Here is a 13722-nt window from a genome sequence, read left to right as displayed (position 1 = left end):
ACGGAAGGTCATTTTTCGTTAGAGGAGTTGTCTACTGGAACGAATTACCACAAGATATTTCTACTATAGTCGGTAAAGCAGCATTTAAAAAAAGGTGTCGAGAAATTTTCTAGTTGTTTTTGTCTATTTTGTATAGTTGTATGATTGTTCGTTTCTTTTTCTAAAGTAATTAATGATGCATCCCTGAAAGAATTGCCGCACTTCGTTAACTATTATAGTCGCTTGTAACGAGAAAAGATGTAAGTCTTATGTTACGTATAATAAATAAACAGAAACAGAAACAGAAACACGAAGCGATATTTCAAAATATGTCACTTTTATGGGTTAGATTCATTCAAGTTATTAATTACCATTTTGGGACATTTTGGTGTAGGAGATAATTCGAATCTTTCGCTATATCCGATTACAAATCTGCTGCTAATAACTTCCTAGATGCATTCATGAACCCTCGAAGTCAAGTTTTCAAAAATGTTTTATCATCTAGTTCAGAGAACGGTTTGCCAAAACTCTAAAAAGAGAATTAGCAAGCATAGACCAACCAATCAGGTAGATCAGTAAAGCTTCATTTAGAATAGCCAACTAACAGCATTCTTTCCTTGCTTCTTGAATTGAAGCGCTGTAATTCGAAATGGATGTCATAATTCGATCATGGCTCAGTAAAATCAGGATATAGTACACTAGTGTCTAGTACACTTTGAAGTCAACGTATAGTGATTCTTTGAATTGTGGTAGCTTGTGTTCCCTTGCCTGTTCAACCAGGTATATAGCACTCCGAATAGATATAAACAAAGCTTTGACTCTTCTCTTCATTATGGCAAATATATATATATTGTCAATACCTCGTACCATCTAGCAGGTCAATGCCCTAAACCACACGTAATGTCAATAGAGTCAGTCAATTAAAAAAGTGAACCAAACCCATGCATGCGACACATCAACGGTTTTGCTTAATTTTCTAAGAATTTTTTCAACAAATACATTTATTATTTATCAACTCCACCCCCCATTGACGAGTCAACAAGCACTGTGACAAAAGAAGAAAATGAGATTTATTCCGTTCTAGAGTATTCTCAGGATTCAGGAACACTTCGGCTTATGGCCGGAAAAAATGATGAGTACATATTCGACGAGAAAGGCACTATCACCACTAGGTGGATTAATATGGGTTTTTTTTATATTTAAATGAATACTTTATTATAAATGGTTTCTCTTAGGAAATGGCGAATTTCGTCCTAAATCGTATTTAGAGTTAGCAGCCCCCTCTCAGATTACTATGAAACTTTCTGAATATGTAAACCTTGACTAGATAAGTCACTTTGCATACTTAGTTTCATCAAAATTAATCTTTTTTTTCGATTTTTTGCAAATGCGTTTAGTAAAAAAAGTGACTACTATTATAAAAAATATTAGTTATAAGTAATGCAAAATAAGTCAAGTTTTAAGAAAAAATATTGGAAAAATCCAAATTGAACCCTAGACTGAAAAAAAGTCATGTTTTAAATTCAAAGTCGATTCAAAAACAAAAACATTATTTTTTTAGGCAAACTTTTTTTCCTTAAAAGTGCCTGTCTTGTGGTGTATGGACGGTTGGTAGGGAACATAATCACTTATCTTGGGACAAATTTTCATCGAAAACGAAAATGTTTTTTTTTTGTTTTTTGTAAATCGACTTGATGATGTTTTTTTCATTGTAGGGCTTAATTTGGTTTTCTTTCCTTTTTTTATTTTGAATTGTTTCGTGAAAATCACCCATACAACACTTTTTTGTAGGAGTAGGGTAAGTGTTCCAATTATGGCACTACCTAAGCTATTTATACAAAAATGACGAGAAGACCAACGAATGTCATCAATAAGTTAAAAGGCAGCTTAGTTTCCATACTTCACAGGAAAAATATAGAAACGGAGTCAAAACTACTTTTTGTATTTATTACAGCGTGTGCCAATGATAGGAACCCTGTACCAATTATGGTTACATTTTTTAACTTCGGTTCCTTTTCGCACTATTTGCATGCATTCCTTATGGGGTTAGCCATAACTGGTACACTATGGCGAAAAAGGGTGCAAGGAAGCCGAAATTTTAAAGAAAATGATTTATATCTACCATGATTTGAGGAATATGTGGAGTTTAAATGAGTGCGACTAACTTTTGTGCGCGTGATCTGTTGTTCACAATTTTTTTTCTTGTTGATTTACATCTTAAAAGGGTGAAAATCAACTATGGCGAATAATTGGTACTATAGCCATCATTGGCACACAGTCATTTTTTACTGAATGCATTTGAAAAACAAATGCCCTTTTCAAAAGACAGTCTAGATAAATTTTGAAGAAACTTAGTATGCAAAATGGCTTATCTAGTCAAGGTCTACACACCCAGAAAGTTTCATTGTAATCTGAGAGGGTGGTGCCAACGTTTGTTCGAGTTGGCGCAAAATCCGTCTATATTGATGAGAACGTGAGCTAACCTGGCATTATTCCATACATTTTGTAGCGGTTCCATTGATTCCGTTGTCATACGATAAGATGTGTGCGTGAAAATGTTTGGGAAAATGTGACATCATCCTGATGTTTTCGCGCTCTTCTATATCATCTACATAAACGTTTCATCCGGAGCAGAAGAGAATATAAACAGCATATTAAAATATATTATTTTGGCATAATAACTGTATAATGGAAGTAGTAATTTTTAAATTATTAACATATCTTATTATGTTATAAACTTGTCCGTCATAATTGGCAAAAGGCCGGGATGAACCTGCCTGCGGCAGAAAATCCCCGTATAAAGAAAAAAAAATAAGTGGCAAAATAACAAAAAAAAAAAGAATGTTCCTGGAAAAGCAATTTAATAACATGTTTTGTGTTGGAGCGGACCTGGTGTGATGGTTAGAACACTTGACTATCACGCCAAGGACCTGGGATCGAATCCCACTCCCGACAAACTCGCAAAATGCGAGTTCTTCCTTCGGAAGGGAAGTGAAGCGTGGGTCCCGAGATGAACTAGCCTAGGGCTAAAAATCTCGTTAATACAGATAAAAAAAACATGTTTTGTAAGAGTCAATAACAACGAATCTTGCAATGAATTTGAGAACTGGTTATTGTTGTGTTATAGCTCTTCACATATTTCTATATTTTCAATAGTAGAATAATAACAAGACTTGGTCTGCAACAAATTATATCATTGAAATGCTATTGCGGAGATTCCACCTGTTTAGACTCCTGCGCGAAAATTAGTTGCGTGGATTTTTCTTGCGTGGGATCACAGATATAAAAACAGACTGCGTACTGGTGAATATTTTACGCTGCGTACTTAAGTACAAACTTGATGATAGTTTTGAATTGTAAACAAACATTTATAATGCACCCACGCTGAAAATTAGCCTAATCATTTATTTGCGTCGGAATCTATAAATCTTCGCAACGGGCAATATTTAGTGGATGAATCTCAATCACGTGATCATAACAAAATAGGATTACTCAACAAAACATGTTAAAAGAAAGTAATAATTTGATAAGTTGAAAATAACAAATTATGCCAAAAAAACAGGCTATGTCATTCTGTTGTTATGAATTTGATATTCACCTCTGTTCGGGATTTCTTTCTAGAGAGCCGAATATCACAGACGGGCTACAGCTTCTCATGTTTTCGCTCACTCTATTATCCTGTCCTGGAATATTCCTGTAGCGTCTCTTAACCCTTCAGGACGCGTGCTGTTGTAAAAAGTACAACACCACCAAAAAAACCTCGCTCGTCGTATGTAGCGCGAGCGCGGTGCAGTTTCGGTTGCTTAATGGCGCGCGTCCTGAAAGGTTAATGACATTTGAGATTTCCAGAACTTTACGGATCCCAGAAGATTAAGCAATGCTATAATTTATGACGAAAACACATAAAGTTATTATTATTATTATTTATTTAACTCAAAATTTGGAAAGAGGGAAAAGCCCCTTTGAATGATTTCCTCAATTCCGAAATCTTTCTCAAAAAGGCACAAAACCTCTTTTTTCTTTTCAAAAAACATTATAATAATAACTTAGTTTGAAAGACTTCATTATAGAACATTTTGGACGGCCCTGAATGTCCCGAAGGTTTATAATAGACAAGTAGACTCCAGATTGCTCCAGTAATCAAGGTTGATTATGCAACGTTACTCAGTATAACAGATATGACCTAGGTTATGGCTGTTGTTACGAATGTAGATCTGAAATTCTGAACTCCAAGATAGTTTGGCTGACATGGATTATTACAATAATGTCTCTTAATGACATTTGAGATTTCAAGAGCTTCACGGATCCCAGTAGATTATACAGTGCTATTATTTATGACGAAAATACATAAAGTTATTCTTGTAGATTTGAAGAAATTCATCATAGAACAGTGTGGACGACCCTCAATATCACAAAAGTTTATAATATACAAGTAGACTTCAGATTGCTCCAGTAACCGCAATTGATTATGCAACGTTGCTCAGTATAACAGATATGGATGTTGTTACGAGTGTAGACCTGGGGTTCTTATCTTCAAGGTAGTTTGGCTGGTCTGGAATATCCATATAGTGTCTATAAATGACATTGTAGATGTCAAAAGCTTCACGGATCCCAGTAGGTTATGCAATGCTATTATTTTTTGCGACAACACATAAAACCTTGCATAAAACTATTCTTGTAGATTGAAAGGCCTTCACGCTAGGACAGTTTGGAATACCTAGAACATTCTTATAATATATATATATGAACGTAACTCATATCTAAATTCAGCTTTTAGAACAACTGGTGTGTCAATTATTTCGTTTTTCCAAATTTGGTGTTCAGGATGTTCTAGGTTGTCAGTGTAGTCGCAAATACAAATATTCCCATTTTTCTTTAATAGAGGACTCAATTTGCAACAACTTGGCCGCAGACAGTGTTCTGTATGTTATTGTATGGGTGAATTTATACAGTCGTTTCTATGTTAGAGTCGTCGTATATGACTCCGGTTCTAAAGGGTTAATTTACGCTCAAAGCAACGAATCTAGCTCCATCCAAGTCAAATCTACCGTCCGATCTTTGTTTTCAACTATTTTCGTTGTTATGGTGTCTGATAATTATAAGATATTGAACTTTCAAGAGCAGCTGATATAAAATTGCATAACAACCGAAGCGCCTAGCTAGACAAAGTGTTACTTCACAGTAAGCTCTCAATAATCATCTACAAATAAGTCATAAGAGTTCATTATCAAACATCTATTCAAGTACCCAACAACTACTTATTGCATCCACATTAGTTATAAAAGCATTTCAATTAGCCAATATTGATCAGTAGTTGGCACTCAACCAGCAGACAGTTCTAGAGAAAATAACGATGAAGTCAACTGGCATTGGATTGTTGTTGCTGTGCATCCTTTCGCTACAATCTCTCACCAATGCATCGCGAATCGTTGGTGGCAACTTCGCGGAAAAGAATCAATTTCCTCATCAGGTTGCACTGCTGAAAGATGGCCGTCTCTACTGTGGAGGGTCCGTTGTGAGTGAAACATGGGTGATAACGGCGGCGCATTGTCTGATGGATGGTAAGAATCCTGCTCTGGCGTATAGATTTAGGGTCCTTGCGGGTGTCTTGGAGCACAAGAACCAAACCGGTGGACAGCTATTAGAGGTGAGAAATGTATATCCCCATGAGGGATATGGAAATTTCTTCAACGACATTGGCCTGGTGGAAACAGTTGTGCGCTTTGTTTTCGGAAGCGGTGTGCAACCGATTCCATTGAGAAGGACTCCTTTGCCCGATGGGACTGAGATGGTCATTTCAGGATGGGGCAGAACTGGATATAATGAGGAATTAAGTGATCGCTTGCAGTATACCACCATGAGGTCCATTCCTTTGAAGCAATGCACGGAGGAAATTGGAATAACCTATCCTGGTATTATTTGCGTCGTGGCAACTGAAGCTGGAAGTCATGGGCCTTGCAATGTAAGTTGACGCAGCCAATCGATGTTTATTGACTGTAATCCGTCAATATACATTTCATTTCAGGGTGATTCAGGCGGTCCTGCTGTGGTTAACAATGAGCTGGTGGGAGTCGCAAACTTTGCGCGAATCGGATGTGGTGTCAATCCAGAAGGCTATGCCAATGTACCTTTTTTCACCGAATGGCTTAACGATCATATGAATAAAGTGTGATAAGAAATTGATGATGTAACATGTAAAATTACCAATCAAGAATATATGAAATAAATTTTGAATTGTTTTTGAATATTATATGAAAACTATTTAAACTTTCTCTCTCCTTTGGTAAAGTTTGTTTTATCATGTTTGTCCAACATCCAAATTTTAACATCCTGCACGCTTGAAAATCTTTTCCTAAATTTATTTGAAGCCCAAGTGTTGATATGAAAATTAAACAAATTTAGAAATTCTCGGACTGTTGGATATGGTCAAATAGGAAACTATTTTGATCATAACTGAACACTGGTCAATAACCCAAGAAAAAAATATGTTTTTGGAAAGGGTCATACTGTCGCACATATTCAAACTGTTAATTACGGAAAATTTCATCAACTGAAATCGATCGAAATCTATCATCTGTTCAAATTAAACCCAGATCCTGATGGTTCCATACTGCGTTTCAAGAACCTTTTCAGCGCCCATTGTTAGTTATAAAATTACAATGTTTTCTCTTCAACACAATGCCGAACGCTGCAAAAAGCAGGCAAAATAATGGGTTAGCGGAACAGCGCGATACCCACTAGAAGGCCCCGTATGTTTGATCCTTAATAATTACTATTTAAAACTCAATATATCCTTCAAGAGGCACCGCTGAGCCTGTTCCTTCTCAAGTACGTTCGCAGTTCCGAACCGGTAAAAAGATAATTACATTTTTCTCAATAACTCAAACGAACCCACTGCGTCACCATCGTCATCGTCGCCTGGGGGCAAGTCTAAATTCTATCAAATTTACCAGTCTAAACGAACTCCGAACACGTATGGATAATACAGTCCGGGATTCAGCTCCCGAGCAGCGAAGCTTGTTCGCTGACATATCGGTAAGAGTGTGCTTATGCATTCTTGTATTCATGCGTGATCCCGACTTTCCAACCCACCAACCAGGGGGCCACCCGCAGAGCCATTGAAAACGGCGATGTGTCTTCGTACTTCTTTGGATATAGGCTAGGCAGGCAGTTTGCCGAAAACCGTAATCTTGTGCTGCCGGGTCTCTCGCAATGCCCTGCCTCTGCCGGTGGTGTAAACACGAAGCTAAACCGAATTTAATTGTGAAAACAGAAATAGGCCTTCTCGAGTGTTTATGATCGGATCAGCAGTCGGTGGAAATTTGTCGCAAGGGATCAACACCGAGGGATGAATGAACGCAACAACAACGGTAAGTGGTTGGCGGAGGCACAATAAACTGTTTCTGTTTTCTTCGGTTAGGCTGGGAAAAATAAGTTATGAGTTGAATTCAGTGTGTAAAAAATTGGTTGAAAGATTGATATTCTCATTTTTTCAATCATGTTTGGTTACGTTCATTGTCAGCTGAATGCATTCAATTCTCTATCATAAATATTTTTTCGCACGTCGTAAAATGTCCTATTTCAGTTAACAGACGCACAATCCGCCTTAATGGACAAATAGAGCAGTTAATTAGTATTCTAATTAACTACTATACACAAGTTTTGAGATGATTGGAAGAATAATCGTGAGTTACGGTCTAGTTATATTTCTCAGTAAAAATTGTCAGTGACAGAAAAATGAATGAATAAGTGTGAAAATTCATTCACCAAGATGAATTTTATTTTGATCCCTCAGTTGAGAATTTTCAAAATTCACGTTGAATTTTACTCATTGAAAATGAATATTTTAAACTCTGGTCGCAACAGGACCATTGGATTTTTTTACTATGGAGAATTTCCAACGAAAAGGGTTTATGAAAATAAAACGATATTTTATTTCATTTATTTCAATTTATTAATTCAAAAACGTGAAATTTTTAGTACAGATTTCAATGACAAAACTATACATAATTTTCTTTCACCAACCAATCATACTCACCGATCCTATTTCATACAAAATGACCAAGTTTGACGATATGATACTCAGTTTATAGTGAACCGATTTGACTGAAATTTTGGCATCCGACATTAAATTACGGGAATTTTGATTTATAATAAGGGACCATTCATAAACCACGTAGACTTTTTGGAGGGAGGGGGGGTCTGGCCAAAGTCTACGCTCCATAAAAAAATCAAAATTTTTGTATGGACAAAAGTCGTAGGGGGGAGGGGGGTCTAAGAACCCCTAAATTTATTGAGTTCTGTTCACTACTTCCAAAGTTACAGATATACGGTACGACAAAACAACAACACCACATTTTTATGATGGTTATTTGAAGTCGATTTAATAAAAAATGTCTCCAAATAATGGAATCCTTAATTTTAGTACCGTAATCTGGGAGGAAGTTGATCAGCGGAGTGAAGTTGATCACTACAAGATCCAGATATTTCAACCACTGAAAACGCTACAATTCGGTATAAATAGAAGAACTTTTGACGTAAATCAATTGTGTGAATATATTTGAAGAATTTTCGAAGGTTTTAAGTCGATTAATCCTCTAATAACCAGCCCCGCCTTTAGACGGGGTATAGTTTGAGCATTTGTGTAATTTTTGTTTCGTGGAAAATCAAAAATTTTATATTTTTGGCTGATATTTAGGACGGTTTTGTATATCTTAAAATGGTGTTTGGTGTATTTTAAAGTGTATTTATATTTTTTTTTAATCATTGGAAAATTGATGTTTTAGTCATCTTTTAGAAGTCATTGTTTATTTTGTATTGAATCGCTACAATTAATATATTTTAAATTTTTCCCAAATCATTCTATCCTAGTTTAATAGTTTAAGAGAATCGAATATACTCTAAAATTATTTTCCTTAAAATTACACGGAAAACAAAATTTTCTATGAAAAAAAAATAAAAATAAAAATATTTCAACAATGATCATAAAATCTCAAAATGTTTTCATCTCAAAAAATCCGTGCCCCAAATTGGCTTCCAGGAAAAATATAAAACTGTGGGGATGTTCAAAAATAAAAACTAGAAAAATCAAAAAATGAAATTAACGAAATCGAGAATTAAAAAAAAAAGAATCATGTTCCAAAACATGTTTAAATTGATTTTAGATGACGAAAAATGATATTTGGATCAAAATAAAAAATTTGGGTATTAGAGGGCTAAGTGTCAGATTTTACATAAAAATAATGCCTCTTTTGGATGTGTATAAAAACTTGGTAAAAAGACTGTCTTTCAAAAAACCATTTTCCATTGACACCTTGTGTAATAGATTACTCAAGACACTTTTATTCGTTCATGGTAGGTATATTGAACATAGCTTTGAGTTAACATGTAAGTGTTATTAAAAATAGCGAAAGTAAGACGATTTTTTTCAGAAATTGCTTACCCTTTGGCATTTTAAGTGGGTCATTATGTAACTTACTTACCTTTGTTTCATTTTTAACGTACAAAATACACAATTTGTAAGAATTATAAGAATTATTCAGATTCAGAATCATTAAATTTAGTTTGTTCAATAATTTTCCAATCTTAGAATGTTATGACATTGGTTGATCTACTTCACCCCGGATTGAAAGTTTTCAAATTTGGCCATTTGAACAAAATGTAGCAGTTTCTTGTAAGAATTTCGTTTACGGAACATGTTACAGGTCCACTTAGTACATGTAAGCGTTAGCGTTAGTGTAGTTACAGTATACTTCGTAGATTGGATATTGAAAACATTCATGTACCTTTTTCTAATCTTGCTCGGATTGCTTTCCGGAACAAAGCCGGGGAGTTAACTTTGCTCCAATCTTATGCAAGAATACCAAAAGCACAAATGTCATTATTCCCGGCCACGCCCATCTTTACCATAACTTGGGATAGGGGAAGGAAATGTTGATGTAGCACTTATTTAAGAGGCCTCCGACTCAGTGACACTCCCATAAGTACTACGGAGTGGGTGGTTGGAAGATGTATTATGTAGGTCAAGGATTCGCCAGAAATGCTGGCGAATGATTTAAATTACCAAAGCTAAAAAAATACAAGATCAAAATTTGATATGGTAGATCTTAGGCCGTAACGCACCATTACAAGGTGATCTACCCACGTTACGAAACTTAGTACATGTCTTAAAAATATTTGTTTGGATTCATATGCATTGTATCTGATTTTATTCATAAGAATATAGGACAAGTGACCAACTTCCCTCCAGATTACGGTACTTGTTATCAATCATCATGCATCAGATACTCTAACATATCCTTTGGTAATGGCAATCTGAACGTCTGGTCCTATTAATTTTTGTTTAACTGTAACTTTTGATGCTTCGAACAGAACTAAATCAATTAAATACAAATCAAAACACACGTAATCACATCTCGGCAATATCATACCGTGCGTAACATTTAGTGAATTTGTAGAGGAATACGCTTGAAGAATATTTGAAGACGGTGTATACATAGCGTGGTTCAAAAAATCGTTTTTGCTCCACACCGCTTATTTGATTAGTAACCAGATTCTATGCCTTCTCCCAAAATTTGAGCTCATTTGGTTGAAAATTAAGACTGCACAAGCCCTTCAAAGTTTATATGGGAATTACTATGGGAAAACGATGTTTTTCAATCAATAGACCGTAGTATTTCCCCTAGTACCCTAGAGCATTAGTTGACGCTTGGTACTCCTAAGTTACTCTATCAGCTACAACTTTGCCGAAGACTGCATTCAAATCGCATGCTTCATTAATTAGTTACCGATTTTTATAAATAATCGAACTCTTTACTCATGATGGTTGAACTAATCAATGGGCATCACTGGATTTTGCACTGAAACATAGTAGCCATGATTTCAGTGTGCTATCTTTGGCGCCACATGCAGCAATGTTGCCTGCTGGGAAGCTGGAGGATCATTGTTAAAGTTTGTCCAGTTGGATACAAATCCATAATTAATTAACGAGGCGTCCGAATTGAATGTGGTCTTCGGCAAAGTTGTAGCTGTTAGAGTAGCCTAGGAGTGCCAAGGGTCAACTAATCCTCTAGGGCACTTGTGGAAATGCTATGGTCGATTGAATGAAAAACATCATTTCTCCATAGTAATTCCCATATAAACTTTGAAGGGCTTGTACAGTCTCAATTTTAAATCAAATGAGCTCTAATTTTGGAAGAAGGCATGGAATTTGGTTACGAATCGAATAAGCGGTGTGGAGCAAAAACGATTTTTTGAACCACGCTAGTATACAAAGACAGGATTTTAAAGACAATGCACACATGTAAAGCAAAAAAAAATGAAAATCTTCAATGTAGGTTCTCAATATCTGATAATTTTCTTATGTTCTGTTTCAACACAACTTCTACGCCATCGTTATATTCTGATCCGTATAGGTACAATACAGCTCTAAACAAGTGAAAGCGATGATAACCACCTAAAAAGAATAGAAAAAGGAATTATACATTGGGGAAGAAATCTATCCCGATGAACGTCTAAAAGTATGCATGGCCGTTTTTTTTTTTCTTTATTGGGATTACAACTGAAAAAGTTCTTAAACTGTGCTCAGCTGATTAAAGAGTGATAACTATAAGCGCTGAGTGTTTGTGTACTTATAATAATGTACTTAATACTAATGCCTAACTTAAGCCCAATTTTGCCAACCACTGCTACCTGCTACCTAAACAATCACATCTTAACAACAGCGACATATGATGGACATCGTTTAAAGTGCAGCAAACTGGTACCATTTCCCCACCTCGCACGTTTAGTGAATAAAATCATTTACACTACGTGTGAACAGCTCCTCTAATAATCAGCTAATCTTTAGTGTACTGCAATATCGTAAGCTCACAAAATAGACTTAACGTAATATTTGAACGACCCTCTATCTTGAGATTGAGTGATTCGCTTTGGCAATATAGAGGCCAATGATCATGTACATAAGAGTTTATAACGGAGGGTTTGGTTAAACATTTCTTATGCAGTATACAAAAACTAGCATGTTTTTTTACAATCAATCATTCATTCTTTCTTCGCCCCTCCCTCATTATAATCTCCCCTCCTCTCATGGAGGTTGAAACTCTTAATGAGGATGATTATGATGGCTAAAAATGGTGATACAGTATACAAACGTTATTTTATCAAATTTCAACCATTTTTTCGGCTGTATTAGCCCTTTTGGGTGGATTAATCATCTTTTAAAATTACCAAAGCTTTCATTCGTCATGATAACATTGTGTTTTAAGTAGGTTTACTAGATATGATCAATAAAATTAATGTATATTCTTAGAAAGGTAATTTCGAATACTTTGACCCATTCTCACCCCCTCTAAGGGGTGAGATTGGGTCAATTTTCAATCATTTGTAGGTTACTAAGCAATTCATATAACGTGATACTTTCTTGCTAAACTATCATTACCACATAGGAGAGTATACATACCAAATAAAAAGTTATTCCGACTTCAATTGCATTTGTTATTTAACAAACAATCTTTGAGTATCCTTTTTTGACCCATTCTCACCCCCAACGACGGTAGCTTTTTTATTGTTTTAATGATAGAGTTTTGAATACGAGCTAGAGAATGTATTAAGGGTGATCTAGAGCATCCCCATAGGGAGTTCATGTAAAGAAAGTGGGGATATATATATCCATAATATATTTTCCATGCTACATCCATAGATACAAATTTTCTAACTCTACGTAAGGCAAAAGCCATGGAGTTTATTTTGTTAGTAATGCTAACAATATGTTTTTTTCCAAGTTAGGCCTTGATCAATCCTCAGACCCAGATAATCCACGAATTCTTTTTGGCATATTCTAGAATTATTTAGCATTAAACTAACTTCAGGTGGGGTAGTTCGAAGGGAAAATACTATGAAATTGGTTTTATCTATGTTTAACGACAAACCATTTTGCGAAAACCATGTGTTTATAAGATTTAGATCATATTCCATGTCACGTACTAATTGGATGGCATTTCCAGCCTTGTAGGTAATAGCGGCATCGTCGGCGTATAGTTGCAATTCTCCTTTTAGTGGTAACTGGAAAATGTCATTTATAAATATCAGAAACAAAGTTGGTCCCAAAATTGAACCTTGTGGAACTCCGTTTTTAATTTGCTTAAATGAGGATGTATTCTGGTCAATTCTGACACATTGGAGGCGGTTGTTTAAATAAGACTCAATTAGACGCACGGCGTCGGGAGTAAAACCGATATGTTCAAGTTTGCGTAGAAGTAAAGCGTGATTTACACAGTCAAAAGCTTTACGTAAGTCAATGAAAAGAGTTGACACTAGTGACCCATGATCTACACCATTAATGATTGTATTCATTAAATGGATAGCTGCAATAGATGTACTCGAGTTACGAACAAAGCCGAATTGGTTTTGATGGATTAGCTTATTTTGGTATAGGTAGTCTTCAATTTGATCACGTAGAGCTTTTCAAAAGGTTTAGACATGGAGTTCAGTACTGATATAGGTCGATAATTGGATACATTGGTTTTATCGCCACTTTTGAAAATGGGTGTTATTTTTGCCATTTTTAGTACATCAGGGAATCTTGCCTGAGTAATACAATTATTAATAAGCTCGGTAAGCTTCGGCAGTAGAAGGTTTTGAAATGTAATAAGAAATTTGCTAGATATGAGATCTAATCCAGTCGCGCTTTTAGGTTTTAGTTGTTTAATATACAGTTTGAGAGTTTCATTTGAAACCACTGTA

At 35.5% G+C, this 13722-nt stretch overlaps 1 protein-coding gene across 1 annotated transcript; it reads left to right on the top strand.

The window, feature by feature from the left end:
• The first annotated feature begins 5294 nt into the window (after positions 1 to 5294).
• On the top strand, positions 5295 to 6229 carry LOC115267289 (serine protease SP24D-like). Its single transcript, XM_029874204.2, has 2 exons — positions 5295 to 5941; positions 6005 to 6229. The coding sequence occupies exons 1-2, from the start codon at positions 5333 to 5335 to the stop codon at positions 6149 to 6151; spliced, it is 756 nt and encodes a 251-aa protein (XP_029730064.2). The 5' UTR covers positions 5295 to 5332; the 3' UTR covers positions 6152 to 6229.
• Positions 6230 to 13722: the final 7493 nt, after the last annotated feature.

This window comes from Aedes albopictus, chromosome 2 (genome assembly GCF_035046485.1).
Source record: "Aedes albopictus strain Foshan chromosome 2, AalbF5, whole genome shotgun sequence".
Lineage (NCBI taxonomy): Eukaryota > Metazoa > Arthropoda > Insecta > Diptera > Culicidae > Aedes > Aedes albopictus.
This window is presented reverse-complemented; position numbering and strand designations above follow the sequence as displayed.